The sequence below is a fragment of the Aotus nancymaae genome, unplaced genomic scaffold, assembly GCF_030222135.1.
Source record: "Aotus nancymaae isolate 86718 unplaced genomic scaffold, 86718_ANA_hifiasm-v0.15.2.pri h1tg000030l, whole genome shotgun sequence".
Lineage (NCBI taxonomy): Eukaryota > Metazoa > Chordata > Mammalia > Primates > Aotidae > Aotus > Aotus nancymaae.
In genome coordinates, this window is record NW_026988443.1 from 35,752,087 (window position 1) to 35,769,224 (window position 17,138).

The 17,138-nt window shown below is 45.9% G+C and overlaps 1 protein-coding gene across 2 annotated transcripts in view; it reads left to right on the forward strand.

The window, feature by feature from the left end:
* Positions 1 to 8,313, forward strand: part of BCO1 (beta-carotene oxygenase 1) — a 51,800-nt gene extending 43,487 nt beyond the window's left edge. For both annotated transcript variants that reach the window (XM_064383339.1, XM_064383340.1), the window contains 3 exons: positions 2,427 to 2,521; positions 4,234 to 4,345; positions 7,520 to 8,313. In XM_064383339.1, the coding sequence (XP_064239409.1) occupies positions 2,427 to 2,521; positions 4,234 to 4,345; positions 7,520 to 7,749 (437 nt within the window). In that variant the 3' untranslated portion in view covers positions 7,750 to 8,313. The remainder of the gene's footprint in view (positions 1 to 2,426; positions 2,522 to 4,233; positions 4,346 to 7,519) is intronic.
* The last annotated feature ends 8,825 nt before the right edge of the window (positions 8,314 to 17,138 follow it).

A 17,138-nucleotide genomic window follows, 5' to 3' on the forward strand; every position in this document is an offset into this window, starting at 1 on the left:
AGGGAGAGCCCAGCCAACAGCAGCGATATTAGAACAGCCCTAAGAAGCAGGCTCAGACAATCGTAAAACTTGCCAAAAGGCAGGCAGCAGAGCCAGGTTCTGACCCTAGGCTTCTCTTATCCCAAAGCTCTTTGCCTCTGCATTTATATATTTGCATAGTGCATTCCATATCATCTAGAATGTTCTGAAGCTGCCTTTTGTGCTTAATTAATGTAACCTGAGTATTTTCCCACATCCTGAAGATTCTTCAAGAACATGGCTATTGAGGACCATGCGCGGTGGCTCACACCTGTAATCCTAGTACTTTGGGAGGCTGAGGTGGGCAGATCAACTGAGGTCAGAAGTTTGAGACCAGCCTCAATAACATGGTGAAACCTCGTGTCTATTTTTTAAAAATACAAAAATTAGCAAAGGGTAGTGGCCCACACCTGTAGTCCCAGCTACTCTGGAGGTTGAGGCAGGAGAATTGCTTGAACCCAGGAGGCGGAGGTTGCAATGAGCCAAGATCGCACCACTGCACTCCAGCCTGGGTGACGTGGCTGACAGAGGAAGACTCTGTCTCAAAAAGAAAAAAGAAAAGCATGGCTGTTAATAGTTGCAAAGAATTCACAGGGTCAGCCTTGCTTTGCTTAACCAAGGGTCTGTGTTTGGCCATTTACAGGGTGTGGGGTCAGGGGGATCCCAGACCAGTTTTGCGAGGGGTCTAGAAGCATCATGGGAGTCTCAGGCCACTTAGAGGTCGACTGCAAGTACCTTCTTCTTCTTTAAGTGTGGGAGTGTTCCCTCCACCTCACCTTCGTCTGGACCTGTCCCTTGGAAGTTTCATGACTTCTCATTTGTGGAATTGGACGTCTCCTTCCCATCTCAGTAGCTCATCCCTCTTTTCTCCCTGCTGAGCCTAATAACCGTTTCTCCATGGAGGCACCTCTGCATCCTCTTTTCTTGGACATTGATTATTCACCAGTGGTTGGCTCCAGCCACCTGGAACATCTCATAAGAGTCGAACATCCATTTCAGTATTCAGACTTAGAAATTCAGTTTGACACAATAGGCATATATAAATACATACAGATTTATGGAGAAAAACTTTTAAGGTTTTTCGATTACATAAAAATAATAAGCATGATGAAAATTTTACATAATGAGAAACTTAGATTCTATAATAGAAAAATGTAAACTATAAGGCAATTACAACCCCAGCAATGCTTCTAAACGTTTTCTCTGTGTTTGTAACCTAGTGCATATACAGTAATCCTATACCCAGCCTTTTACACTTAACCTTATGGTACGGGCACTTGCCCATGTTATTAAAATTATTTGAAAATGTTATTTTTACATAATGTTATTATATAATTCACCAGATTTAATTAACTGTTCTCCATTGACACCCTTTTCCACAGTTTTCCATTTCTGTTTTATTTTTAATTTTAGAGATGGTGTTCTTACCATGTTGACCAGGCTGATCTCAAACTCCTGGCCTCAAGCGATTTTCCCAACCCAGCCTCCCAAAGTGTTGGGATTATAGGCATGAGCCACCAAGTCTGGCACAAATTCCCATTTCTTTCTTTTTTTTCTTTCTCTCTCTCTCTCTCTCTTTTTTTTTTGAGAGAGAGAGTCTCACTCTGTGGCCTAGGCTAGACTGCAGCAGTGCCATCTTGGCTCACTGCAACCTCTGCCTCCTGGGTTCAAGCAATTCTCCTGCCTCAGCCTCCCAAGTAGCTGGAATTACAGGCATGCACCACCATGCCTAGGTAATTTTTTTGGTATTTTTAGTAGAGGTGTGGTTTTGCCATGCTGGTCAGGCTGGCCTCAAACTCCTGACCTTGAGTGATCCACCCACCTCGGCCTCCCAAAGTGCTGGAATTACAGGCATGTGCCACCATGCCTGGCTAATTTTTTTCTTTGTATTTTTTGTAGAGGAGGGGTTTTACCATGTTGGCCAGGCTGGTCTCAAACTCCTGTCCTGGTGTGATCCACCTGCCTCAGCCTCCCAAACTGCTGGCATTACAGGCATGAGCCACTGCGCCCAGCCAGCTCCCCATTTCTCTTCACACATGTGCACATGCATGCACACATACACTCATCAGCACGTTTTTGAAAAGAGCTTCAAGAAATTGCAGTAGTCTCTGATTCTAATCATGCAATTCTCTTTGATTTCTATCTTGGACAATTAAAGATGTTTATACAGTTTAAAACTTAGGTCTGCAGTATCTTGATCCTGGGCTTTCTAATAGAGCTGGGGTAATTATCAAGAGGTTCCCTCTCCTGGCTTTGACCACCTTTGATCTAATCCAGGCTCTAAATCAAGCTCAGGGATCTTGGCGTGGGAACAGATTCTGAGGAAAGGCTACCCCGTCTGGCATGAAGGGTGGATGCTCACAGCCCCCAGTGGTGGGGGCTTCATCCGCCGTCTCATTTCCTTGTAGGCTTAGAGCTTCCACGGGTCAATTACACTCACAATGGAAAGCGATACCGATACGTCTTTGCGGCAGGAGTTCAATGGAGTCCAGTCCCAACCAAGGTACTGGCCTCTGTGTGTTCACAGGCATTTCGTACAATGATTGTGTCTATTTACAAAGCTGAATTCTGAGGTTCTGAGATGTTGATCAGAAAACAGGAGGTCAGTGTTGGACAAAATAAATTTGAAGTAATGATGGACAACTCAGAGAGGGAGTGGCACCCAATGGGCTAAGGTTCCAGGAAGAGGTTATGGCTAGAGCTTATTCATCGATTTCTTTATTCAATACATATTTATTGAGGACCAAATATGGGCTACAATGTGGTAGACACTGAGGGTAAGGAAGTCAGTGGGGGTAATCCCAATCCCTGACCCAAGGAACTCACCCTCTTCAGCAGAGAGGGTATAGCTGAAACTTAGAGGATTTATTTTGCTTGTTTTTTGTTTTATTTTGTTTTTTCCTTTTTATTAATATACATATATATATATATATATATATATATATATATATATATATGTATATACAGAGAGAGACAGGGTCTTGCTGTGTTGTCCATACTGGTCTTGAACTCCCAGCTTCAGGCAATCCTCCTGCCTCAGCCACCCAAAGTGCTGGGATTACAGGTGTGAGCCACCATGCCTGGTCTATTTTGCTTCTTTTTTTTTTTTTTTTTTTTTTTTTTTTTTGAGACAGAGTTTTGCTCTTGTTACCCAGGCTGGAGTGCAATGGCGTGATCTCGGCTCACCGCAACCTCCGCCTCCTGGGTTCAGGCAATTCTCCTCCCTCAGCCTCCTAAGTAGCTGGGATTACAGGCATGTGCCACCATGCCCAGCTAATTTTGTATTTTTAGTAGAGACTGGGTTTCACCATGTTGACCAGGATGGTCTCAACCTTGCCACTGCGCTTGACCTCGTGATCCACCCGCCTCGGCCTCCCAAAGTGCTGGGATTACAGGCATGAGCCAGCGCGCCCAGCCTATTTTGCTTCTTAAGCTACCATTTGTCCAACACTTACTGTGTGCTGGGCACTGTGCTAAGTGCTATGAAGGTATCGCTTTTTTTTTTTTTTTTAACATCTTCATCTTTTATAATAAAACGAAAAATCTTTTTTTTAATGCTAACAGTACAGAAATGTACACAGCCAAAAATTAAGCCTCCACCCGTCCATACCCCAAGCCACTCTCTGCTAATCCCAAACCCTAGGGGGAAATAGGCCCATTGGGAGATTAAGAGAGATCCAGGGAATTGTATTCTTAAAGCCACAAAGTGATTGTATTATACTTTAAATGTTTGCATTGAATATGTTAATTTATTTAACTCCTATAAAATTGCAGTGCAATGCCAGATACAAGATTTATTCAATATTTTATTTTGGAGTGGGGTATGGTGGCTCACACCTGTAATCCTAGCACTTTGGGAGACTGAGGATTGCTTGTGGCCAGGAGTTTGATACCAGCCTGGTCAACAATAGCAAGACCATATCTTTCTATTAAAAAATAATAACACATTTTTAAAGATTTTAAATTTTAAAACAATTCCTTGTGTAGTATCAGCTATGTAGTGGCCAGAGGAGCCATGTTTAAAACTGGGGAAGGAGACTTAGCTGCTGTTGTTTCTTGGCTGTGCTCAACAGAGGTAGCTGTCATGGGACACTGTCAAAATCTACATCCAACAGGCTTCATCTCTTCTCTGTGTGGATCTTCATACCATCTTATTTGCAGCAAATAGCATGCTCTCAAACAAGTGATTTCTGTTTCTCCTTGTTGGATGTACAGATAATAAAATACGACATACTCACAAAGTCATTCTTAAAGTGGACAGAGACCGATTGCTGGCCAGCGGAACCCCTGTTTGTGCCCGTGCCAGGTGCCAAGGATGAGGATGATGGTAAGAACCCAAGCCTCGTCGCTGCACGCTGCTGATGGCCCCCCTCCAACAGAGACACCATCTGGGGGCAGCTGACCACCCCCAGGTCATAAAGCTGGTGGACTGGTGCTTTGAAGTCTACATCTGTCTGGGTCAAAGCTAAAGGGTTAGGGAGTCCCCAAGACCACCTTTACTTCTAATACCAATTGCAAAGTTTGAGGGTCCCCAAGATAACCTTCAGCTTCAATAATTCATTAGAGTCACCAACCTCACTGCAGGAGCTTATGCTCACAGTTCTGGTTTGCTGCGTTGAAAAGATACAGACTAAAATGAGTGAAGGCAAGAGGTGCACACGGCAGAGCCCAGCAGGGACCGGCAGGAGCTTCCAGCTATGCCCTCCCAGTAGAGCGCAGAGAGCACTGACAGTGATGTGCACCAATGCTCACAAAGTGTTATTTCCATCCAGGAGGCTCCCCTGAGGCTCAGTATGGAGAGTTTTTATTGGAGCTCAGTCATGTAAACCTGGTTGACTACCTGTGTGTCTGACCTTTATTTAGTCTTCCGTCCTTCTGGAGATCAAGCTCATACCATGTGGCCCAAGGCCCCATCATAAATCCCACTGTAAGGGTAGACTGTCTGGTGTGGCCTAAGGCCCCCAAATATACAAAGATGCTTGTATCAAGCAGGACATTCCAAGGGTATAGAGGTGACCTCCCAGAAGCTGACAGATGCCAGTGCCCTCTTTAGACAAGTTTAAGTTTTTTACTGCACAAAGTCTATCTCCTTTCCATTCAGTGACACTAAACTCTCTGAGAACGCAGAATCTTGGCTTTAAAATTGATTGCAATGGCTGAATCCACAACAAATGTTTTTAAGAAACGGTGGCTTGCTCTGTTGCCCAGGCTGGAGTGTAGTGGCATGATCATAGCTCACTGAAGCCTCAAACTCCTGGGCTCAAGTGATCCTCCTACCTTAGCCTACCAAGTAGCTGGAACTATAGGAGTGCACCACCACGCTTAGCTAATTTTTTTCATCTTTAGTAGAGAAGGAGTCTCACTATGTTTGCCAGGCTGGTCTCAAACTCCTGGGCTTAAGCGATCCTCCCATCTTGGCCTCCCAAAGTGCTGGGATTACAGGTGTAAGCCACTGCACCTGTCCTGGATCCAATTTTTTTTTTTTTTTTTTTTTTGAGACTAAGTTTTACTCTTATTGCCCAGGCTAGAGTGCAATGGTGTGATCTTGGCTCACTGCAACCTTTGCCTCCCAGGTTCAAGCGATTCTCATGCCTCAGCCTCCCAAGTAGCTGGGATTACAGGCATGTGCCACCACACCAGGCTAATTTTTGTATTATTAGTAGAGACAGGGTTTCTCCATGTTAGTCAGGCTGGTCTCGAACTCCCGACCTCAGGTGATCTGACCTACTTGGCCTCCCAAAGTGCTGAGATTACAGGCTTGAGTCACCGTGCCTAGCCTAGATCCAAATTTTTAACAATGTATAATCACATAAATGTTTCACAGAGCCCCTGGAAATGTGTATTTGTGGCTCACCCCTATTTTCTAGGTTTCCATTTGACTGAATGGTCTTTTCCCTCCTTAATTCTCAGAAATGCCTCAGAAATGCCCTGCCCACAGCCCTGAGGAGGCTAAGGAGGGTAACTAGAACTGTGGGTGGGGATGCCACCTGGCCAAGCTGGTGATGGGGCTGCCACACCTGCAGGGAGGGCAGGCTGCCCCACTTGAGCCTGCCAGCTTCTTCCCTCAGGTGACAAGGGAGTGGTTTTCCACCCGGGCCTTGTCTTCCTACTGATCATAGCATGGCACGTCAAGCCAGCAACCCTATGCTGTGTCACGGTCATCTCCAAGGCAGGGGACTGCTGGCATTGCCTCCCACTCAGGCCGGTCTCCCACTCAGCTAGGTAGACACTTCCTTTACATTCTCCCAGTGAGGAGGGAGTGTCGTTGTCTTCATTTTACCATTGGAGTGCTCAAGGTCTCATACTCCATACATTCAGAGATAAGATTTAAATTTAGGCCAATCTGACTTCAACTGTGCTCAACTGCTCTTCAACCTGGGAGCCTCTGGAAGCATTGAGAGTATTTGCAGGAAGTTGATGTGCATTATTTCGTTTAACTCTCTCTCAAGAAAGTGAATGTTGAGAGTAATTCTGTTTTACAGAGGGGAAGGATGAGTTTACTAGTGTTGTTGCATGTGCAAGAGATGAATTGGGCTCTTTCAAATGCCATCCTTCGAGCCAGGTGTGGTGGTTCATGCCTGTAATCCCAGCGCTTTGGGAGGTCAAGGTGGGCAGATCACTTGATCCCAGGAGTTCAAGACTAGCATGAGCAATATAGGGAGGCCCCATTTCTACAAAAAATACAAAAATTAGCCAGGCGTGGTGGCATGTGCTGGTAGTCCCAGCTACTTGGAGGGCTGAAGTGGAGGATAGCGTGAGTCCAAGAGATCAAGGTTGCAGTGAGCTGTGATCGTACCACTGTACTCCAGCCTGGGCAACAGAGTAAGACCCTGTCTCAAAACAAATGAAAACCGAATGCCATTCTTCAATGCTGGCAATAATTTACAGAGTGCTTTCAAAATCCACCATGCCGGAGATCTTCCTGGTAGCCCTGTGGAGTGTAGGTGAGATTATCCCCTCTCTACAGATGAAGAGACTGGGGTTCTGAGAGGTCAAGTTCCCAGCTAGGGCTAGAACCAGGTTTTCTTTTCTTTTCTTTTTTAGACAGCATCTCACTCTGTAACCCAGGCTGAAGTGCAATGGTGTGATCTCAGCTCACTGCAACCTCCACCTCCCAGGTTCGAGTGATTTTCAGTCTCCTAAGTAGCTGAAATTATAAGCACCCACCACCACACCTGGCTAATTTTTGTATTTTTAGTAGAGACGGGGTTTCACCGTGTTGGCCAGGCTGGTCTCCAACTCCTGCCCTCAAGTAATCCACCCACCTCTGCCTGCCATAGTGGTGGGATTACAGGCATGAGCTGCTGCACCCGGCCTAGAACCAAGTTTTCTGATTCCTGCTTCCCAGGCCTTTTCCTTCTGTTACACAGTGTCTTAAATTCACTTCCCTTCTGTTTTGGTTAGATACATATATTTAAAGAGGGCAGAGGGACATGCTGAGAAATTCACCCCTGCCACTGAAGGCTGCGCTTTTACAAAGTCTCTTTCTGTTTCCCCAAAGGAGTAATCTTATCAGCCATTGTCTCTACTGATCCCCAAAAGCTGCCTTTTCTGCTCATTCTGGATGCCAAAAGCTTTACAGAACTGGCCCGTGCCTCCATTGACGTAGACATGCACATGGATCTCCATGGATTATTCATCCCAGACATGGACTCAGAGGCAAAAAAACAGGCCACTTCCGAGGAACAGCGAGACAGGGCTTCCGACTGCCGCGGGGCTCCGCCGACCTGACGGTTTTGAGGTTTGGGCAGGGGAAGGGTAGCTCAGCTGTCAGAACTCCGCGCTGGGTACATTTTTTGGATGGTGGGGAGGGCCTTCGTTATGTTTTGCGCTTATTCTGTCTGTGGGTGCTTTGACAAGGACCTGGCAAGAGAGCTTGTCAGTATCATTTCTTTCATTTTATTTTGGTGGTAAAAAATGTGTTTGAAAGTCAAATATTTGATAATCAAATATGTGTTGATTACATCCAGTACTTCTAACAAAGCTCCTTTCCTTTACCATAGAGACCACCTTGACCATGAATCAGAAATTGTATTCAATCACATTATCATCATTTTTAGAATGTGCCACTAGCCTATTAGAGAAGAGACAGATCATTATTTATCATCATGCTCTGTCTTTCTCTTTCCTTTGCTCCCTCCCTTCTTTCCAATGGACTAAATTGTGTATCTGGGAGTTCTCACTTCCTCAGCCAGGCCCGATTAGTTACGTTACGTGACCGGGAAGGCATGCTGCTTTGTGGTCGTTCCATGCAAGTCATGGCGTAATATAAAATAATAAAAACTTTAAAGTCTACTCAGACTTTATTTTTACATGGCTTCTTCCTCTGAAGGTCTTCTCAGGCAATAAAATAGAGTTGCAGAGCTTGATGGTTCACAGCCAGCACGATGCCTCATTGTACAATCAATGGGACAAACAGATGGTGTGGGACTCCCCTTTGCAAGAGGGGATTAAGGTACTGGACATTGACCTGCCTAGCCACAGCTGAGGGGCTAGAACCCAGGATTGAGTCCCAGGGCCTGGGCTGGCATGAGGAGTTCTTCCCTGCTGCTGAGAACTAAAGCAGTGAGCCTTGCCCATGTATGTAGGTAAAAGGAATTTCTCCAAGTTTGCATGTGCTGCCAAGATAAACCAGGCGTTTGGGGCAAAGTGGAAGGAGGTTGAAGGCCCCTGAGCCAGGCAGTGATGGGGATGGAGAAAGTGGGAAACAAGACAAGCGGGGTGCTCCACCACTACTGGGAGCCCCTTTAGGTAGCTGAGTCTACAGTCACGTGGGTGCCTGATGCATGGTTTTAAAAAACAGCAGGCTGGACAATTCCCAGGTCACGGGCTCAGGGGAGCTAGTCCTCACAGCCTTGTTCTGCATTTACCTCCTCTCCTGAATCTGGATTTCATTCAGTCATCAGTGTGGATTCGATGATGTGTCTGGAGGATGGGAAGGACTCTCTAGTGGTACTGCATGGAATCCCCCAGAGGGGCGGCTCCCTCCAGGATGGTCTTAGCTTTTTCCCTGCAACCACCATGAAGCCATACTTAGCTTCTACCAAAATGTAGGCTCCACGAGGCCAGGGAGTTAGGTTTTCTTTTCTTTCTTTCTTTCTTTCTTTTTTTTTTTTTTTTTTTTTGAGACAGGGTCTCGCTCTGTCACCCCAGCTGGAATGTAGTGGTGCAATCTTGGTTCACAGTAGCCTCAACCTCCCAGGCTCAAGTGATCCCCCCACCTCAGCCTCCCGAGTATTGGGGACTACAGGCATATGCCACCATGCCCAGCTAAGTTTTGTATTTTTTGTAGAGATGCGGTTTCATCATGTTGCCCAGGCTGGTCTTGCTCGAACTCCTGGGCTCAAGTGATCCTCCCGCCTTGGCCTTCTAAAGTGCTAGGATTTCAGACATGACCCACCTTGCTCAGCATTTTTTTTTTTTTTTTTTGAGATGGAGTCTCACTCTTTCACCCAGGCTGGAGTACAGTGGCACAATCTTGGCTCACAGCAACCTCCACTGCCTGGGTTCAGACTATTCTCCTGCCTCAGCTTCCCAAGTAGCTGGAGGTATATGCCACCACGCCCAGCTAATTTTTGTATAATTTAAGTAGAGATAGGATTTCACCATGTTGGCCAGGCTGGTCTTGAACTCCTGACCTCAGGTGATCCACCTGCCTCGGCCTCCCAAGGTGTTGGGATTACAGGCATGAGCCACTGCACCCAGCCAAGCCTTTATTTTTTTCTTTTCTTTTCTTTTTTTTTTTGAGACAGAGTCTCACTCTGTCACCCTGGCTGGACTGCCATGGTGCGACCTCAGCTCACCGCAACCTCCCCCTCCCTAATTCAAGCAATTCTTCTGCCTCAACCTCCTCAGTAGCTGGGACTATGCACAGGCCACCACGCCCCACTAATTTTTGTATTTTTCATAGATACAGGGTTTCACCATATTGGCCAGGCTGGTCTTTAATTCCTGACCTTATAATCTGCCAACCTTGGCCTCCCAAAGTGCTAGAATTACAGGCGTGAGCCACCACGCCTGGCCACCTTTTTTTAGTTGAAGTTTTTATTGAGATAGTTGTACATGCACATGCAGTTTGAGAAATTATATAGAAAGATCTCATGCAGACTTTACCCAGTTTCGCCCATTTGTAAGATTTTACAAAATTATATAGTACAATACCACAACCATGATATTGACATTGATGCAATCCACCAATCTTATTTAGATTTCCCAGTTTTCCTTGTACTCATTTGTATGTATGTGTGTATAGTTCTAGACAAATTCTAGACTGCATCCACCATCCAAGGCAAGATACCAAATAGCACATCAGCACGAGGATCCTTCATGTTGCTTTTTTATCATCAAACCTACCTCCCATCCCTAACCTCAACTCCCATCCCTAACCTCACCTCCCATCCCTAATCTCACCTCCCATCCCTAACCTCACCTCCCATCCCTAACCTCACCTCACCTCCCATCCCTAACCTCACCTCCCATCCCTAACCTCACCTCACCTCCCATCCCTAACCTCCCCTCCCATCCCTAACCTCACCTCCCATCCCTAACCTCACCTCCCATCCCTAACCTCACCTCCCATCCCTAACCTCACCTCACCTCCCATCCCTAACCTCACCTCCCATCCCTAACCTCACCTCACCTCCCATCCCTAACCTCCCCTCCCATCCCTAACCTCACCTCCCATCCCTAACCTCACCTCCCATCCCTAACCTCACCTCCCATCCCTAACCTCACCTCACCTCCCATCCCTAACCTCCCCTCCCATCCCTAACCTCACCTCCCATCCCTAACCTCACCTCCCATCCCTAACCTCACCTCCCATCCATAATCTCACCTCCCATCCCTAACCTCACCTCCCATCCCTAACCTCACCTCCCATCCCTAACCTCACCTCTCATCCCTAACCTCACCTCCCATCCCTAACCTCACCTCTCATCCCTAACCTCACCTCCCACCCCTAACCTCACCTCCCATCCCTAACCTCACCTCCCATCCCTAACCTCACCTCCCATCCCTAACCTCACCTCTCATCCCTAACCTCACCTCCCATCCCTAACCTCACCTCTCATCCCTAACCTCACCTCCCACCCCTAACCTCACCTCCCATCCCTAATCTCACCTCCCATCCCTAACCTCACCTCCCATCCCTAATCTCACCTCCCATCCCTAACCTCACCTCCCATCCCTAACCTCACCTCCCATCACTAACCTCACCTCCCATCACTAACCTCACCTCCCATCCCTAACCTCACCTCCCATCCGTAACCTCACCTCTCATCCCTAACCTAACCTCTCATCCCTAACCTCCCCTCCCATCCCTAACCCCTGGCAACTGCCATAAAATTGTGTCATTTAAAAAATGTTATGTAAATGGGATGATGCGGTTTTAACCTTTTGGGATTGGCTTTTCTCACACAGCAGAATTCCTTGAAAATTCATCCCATCATGGTGAATATTCATCCAAGTTATTAGGCATTGGGTGTGTCTGCCTCACTACTTTATTCTCAACACTTGTAACAGTGCCTGGTGTAATGTAGGCACTCAATACACACTTGCTGAACGAACAAATGCACCAGTTCTCCCAACAGATTCAACTCCTCAATGCATCAACAAGAAATGGATGTCTTACTGGAGATCTCCTGGGAGATGGGGAAGCGAGTCCACACGGAGCCCAATGACAACACACACAATTCCCTGCTAAGCTTCCCTAAAACCCCTCCTATCATTCTCAGCATTTCCATGTTTGCCCTAAGCTTGCATACCCTGTTCAGCAAAAATGCAACTCATGGAAATGGAAGGACAAAGACCATCTGCTCTTCCTCAGAATCGCCTTTGGGAATCTCAGTACCTCTGGCCTTGATAAAATGGACGGAGGGGAAATGTTTTCTCAGTGCCCTGAGAAAAGCATGCTCAAGGCCTGCGTTTGGGCGGCAGGAATGGAAAAGAATTGAAAACTGAGACTGGCCCTCACCCACTCATTCTTCTACTTTAAACATTTGAGAAGAGGGTAGAATTAAGAAATGCTTCCCCACCTCCACTGTACTCGATTCCTATTGCCAAACAGCACCCAGAGCTCATCATGAAAAAGGGTGCAGTTCTGCGGGGAGGAAAAATATGTCCGTGGTTTGTTTACCTTGTTTAAGATGACAGGGAGAATACCAGACTGATGAGGGAGGCTGGCACGCCAAATCTTTCTAAGTTTCAAAAATACCAAAGGTAGATGCCAAGATACTCAGTTTATCTGGGTCCTTAATTCTGACACATTTCATACACAGGCCAGGGTAATTAGCTCAAAACTCTGCAAGAGCTATGATGCATGCTCCATTCTTGAAGGACCCACAAGACACTCCATCTTATCCTCTGAGCCTTCCTTGTTATGTTTCATGTGGGTGGAATATATGACCAGGAAGTTCTACAGGAAAAATCACTGGATTTGTTTATTGCTTTGATAAAGCCACAGCATTTCCCAAGTGCTCTATGCTGCAAGTGACAGGTACGCGATAAGAAACTCAAATGTTTGCTGACCCACTAACTTTTTCCACCAAAGCTTTCTCTAATTTAATTCCAATTCAGGAATAAGCTGGATAGACACTTGGGCAGTCAACTCACAAAAAATTTAAGTGTGTTGGTATGACATCTACAATATTTGCTCAGACACTTCCTCCTGACAAGTTACTGAGGTCAGCCTGAGTTGTTTTTTTTTTTTTTTTTTTTAAAGGTATAGTTTTGCTCTTGTTGCCCAGGCTGGAGGGCAATGGCATGATCTTGGCTCACTGCAACCTCCACCTCCCGGGTTCAAGCGATTCTCCCACCTCAGCCTCCCGTGTAGTTGGAATACAGGCACGTGCCACCATGCCTGGCTAATTTTTGTCTTTTTAGTAGAGGTGGGGTTTCACCATGTTGTTCTGGCTGGTCTCAAACTCCCCACCTCAGGTGATCCATGCACCTCGACCTCCCAAGGTGCTGAGATTATAGGAGTGAGCCATAGCGCCCAGCCAGCCTGACTCCTTTAAGAAAGTTGCTGGTTGGCCAGGCACGGTGGCTCGCACCTGTAATCACAGCACTTTGGGAGGCCAAGGCAGGCAGATCACGAGGTTAGGAGTTTGAGACCAGCCCAGCCAACACGGTAAAACCCTGTCTCTACTAAAAATACAAAAATTAACCAGGTATGGTGGCACTTGCCTGTAGTCCCAGCTACTCGGGAGGCTGAGGTGGGAGAATTGCTTGAACCCGGGAAGCAAAGATTTCAGTAAGCTGAGACCACGCCATTACACTCCAGCCTGGGTGACAGAGCGAGACTCCATCTCAAAAAAAAGAAAAAAAAAGTTGCTGGTCTAGGTTAAGTACAAACACCTCTGATGGCTCACAAAAAATCTAAGTGTGTTGGCGTGATGTCTACAATATTTGCTCAAACACTTCCTCCTGACCAAAATTACTGACATCAGCCTGACTCCTTTAAGAAGGTTGCTGGTCCAGGTTCTGTATAAACACCTTTGATGGCTTCTAAGAAATTGTTTACAGACTATTTGAGTGTTTTTTAAATGGCCAGGAGAAGTCTTTCTCATGACAAATCAGGACATGGAGACCAAAAAGTCATCCCCACCATTCTCAACATCCCACAAATGATGAGATGTGTGGTCTCAACACCTGAACTTCTCCTGGGAGTTTAGACTCAGAGCTCCTAGACAGAAACACAAAGCACCCACTGCCCCAGCTTCTGTGCCACATCAGAAAGCATCCTTTGAGGTCCAGCCCCGGCTAGGAAGCAGGAGATCTTCTTACAACCAGCAAAAAGAGATGTGGCAGCGCTGTATTCAGCCAGGGTGGGGAAGAGGACAGTTTCTTTCTTTCTTTTCTTTCCTTCCTTCCTTTTTCTTTCTTTCTTTTCTCTCTCTCTTTCTTCCTCTCTCTCTCTCTCTTTCTTTCTCATAATTAAGAAGGGCTTCCTGGAGAGGTGGACTTCAGGATCTGCCTGAATGGACAGAGGGAACTGGCAAAGGGCTGGTCCTGGCAGACTGGGAGTGCGGGACACAGATTTGGAGGCAGATATGGTTGCTTGAACAAAGCAGGTACAGAGAAAAATTCCTAAGAAAGAGCAGTGGAAAGAGTGAGAGACGTAGGGGGATTTTTTTTTTTTCTGTGTTATGTCTTATCTGTTGATTGTAGAACACCTGGGTAAGTTAAGTAAATGGGAACGATACCACAGTTACATTACCAAAAGGAAGCCACTGAAATCATTTTGATATGTTTTTCCCCAGGTGTTTTGGAGTGTGTGTGTGTGTGGGCAGCATTTACATATTAGTGATCAGCAGTTTATAACCTACCCTTTTTCGCTTAACATATGATGCAAGCATTTTCCCAGGTCATTAAATTCTTTTACTGGGTGCATATTATTCCTTCTTTGGGGCATGGCATGGTGTAGACTAACCTACTGTTGGACATTTAGGTATTTTCAGTTTTTGACTATTATAGATAAGGCCCTGAAAAGTAACATCCTGCGTGAAATTCTAGAGCTCACCCCTACACTGTATTTGGGTGGCTGTTATTGTTATTTTCTTTTGCTAGATTCACCACTCAAAATGTCTGAGCCAAAGAGCAGAAAAACACAGTTATGGATGTTTCCTTAAAAGGCCAAAGGTTTGGCTTAATTCATAAGACTGAAACTGAGAGGACAATCTTGAATATTTGAGGCTTAAATGGTCAAAATGGTGGAAGGGCTGAGGAAACATTTCTCAGGAAACTGAAAAAAATGGGTACATGGTAATATAACTTTAGTTCAAGTCCTTCCTCCTTCCTTTGGCCTCTTCTTTCCAATTCCCCTTATTCTTCCACTCCATACAAATACATGGTTTTTGTTTGTTTGTTTTTTGAGACAGAGTCTCGCTTTGTCACCCAGGCTGGAGTGCAGTGGTGCAATCTCGGCTCACTATAACCTCCGCCTCCAAGGTTCAAGTGATTCTCCTGCCTCAGCCTCCTGAGTAGCAGGAATTACAGGCATGTGCCACCACACCCGGCTAATTTTTTTTTTTTATTTTTAGTAGAGACAGGATTTCACCATGTTGGCCAGGCTGTTCTTGAACTCCCAACCTCAGGTGATCCACCCACCTTGGTCTCCCAAAGTGCTGGGATTACAGGCATGAGCCACTGCGCCTGGCCACAAATACACGTTCTTTTTCAGGCATGCATTCACACATTCATTCACTCATTCAGTGATAAGACTGTGCTCACATATAGTGCTGGAAAAAAAAATCAGTGTCTTACTGTCCTCAGGGAGTGTATGGCTTTGTGAAAAACCAATACAATACAATGGAATGGGAGGTGAAAAGTGGGGACACCCTCTGCAGCCTCAGCCAGGGATGGTCACCATGGGAAGGATGGTAGCAGCTGGTGAGGCAAAACAGGTGATCCAGATTTTAAAAGGGGCGTGTGCCTAGCCCTGGAGTCAAGGAAGCACATGGAAATCTGGAAAACCTAAACCGTGGGTAGAAGGGGAGCCGTAGCAAAAGACGGCTTCAAGCAGACCCCTACTTTATCTGGACTCAGGTCAGAAATAAAATTGGCATTAACTAAAGAGACTTCTCCAAAGGTGGCTTCAAGGGCAATCAAGGACTGACAGTCAAATATATATACATAGCTTTTTTGAGATCTAAGTCACATACCAAAACACTCACCCACTTAAAAGGTACAACTCAGCTGGGCATGATGGCTCATGCCTATAATCCCAGCACTTTGGGAGGCCAAGCTGGGAGGATCGCTTGATCCCAGGAGTTTGAGACCAGTCAGGCATATATATATAATGTACAACTTAATGATTTTAGTTTAGTATATTGAGAGTTATGTAATCATCACTTCTACCCAATTTTAGAACATTTTTATCACTCCAAAAAAAACCCCTGTGCCCATTAGAATCACTCCTCATTCTGCAACCCACCGCCTCCCATCTCCGCACCCCACCGCCTCCCATCTCCGCACCCCAGTCCTATACAACCACAAATCTACCTTCTGTCTTTGTGGATTTGCTTATTCTGGACATTTCGTATAGATGGAATTATACAATATGTGGGTTGTGACCCTCCTTTCACTAAGCATTCTGTTTCAAGGTTCATCCATGTCGTTGCATGAGTCATGTCATTACTTTGTATTGCTGAATAACATTCATTTTTTTTCAGTGCATTTTTTCAAGGTGCTGTTAAATAAGCCTCATATCTCTTTTTTTTTTTGAGACAGAGTCTCACTCTGTCGCCCAGGCTGGAGTGCAGTGGTGCCATCTTGGCTCACTGCAGCCTCCACCTCTGAGGTTCAAGTGATCCTCCCACCTCAGCCTCCCTGGTAGTTGGGATTACAGGCATGTGCCACCATGTCCAGCTAATTCTTATATTTTTAGTAGAGACAGGGTTTCACCATGTTGGCCAAGCTGATCTCAAACTCCTGACCTCAGGTGATCCACCTACCTCGGCCTCCCAAAGTGCTGGGATTACAGGCATGAGCCACCATGCCCAGCCTTGCTGAATAACACTCATTGCATGAACATACCGCAGTTTGCTTATCCATTTGTCAATTGGTAAACATTTAGGTTGTTTCTTCTTCTCTTTCTTTTTCATCCTTTTGGTTTTGTTTTTGTTTTTTTGGAAACAGCATCTCACTCTGTTGCCCAGGCTGGGGTGCCGGGGCACAATCATGGCTCACTGCAACCTATGCTAGCCAGGCTCATGGGATCCTCCTGCCTCAGCCTCCCGAGTAGCTGGGACTACAGGCATGCACCACCATGCCCAGCTAATTTTTGTATTTTAGTATTTTGGGTTTCTCCATGTTGGCCAGGCTGGTCTCAAACTCCTGACCTCAAGTGATCCATCTGCCTCACCCTCCCAAAGTGCTGGGATTACATGAGCGAGCCACTGGGCCCAGCCTCAAATCCTTTTTTAATCAGGGACCTTGTCATTTTATTGTTGAGTTGCAAGAGTTCTTTATATCTGATAGATGTAAACCTTTTGTGAAATACATGATTTTCAAATACCTTCTCCCATTCTGTAGGTAGTCTTTGCACTTTCTTGATGATGTTCCCTGAAGTACAGAAGTTTTTAAGTTTTGAAGAAATGCAATTTTTCTGATTTTTCTTTGAT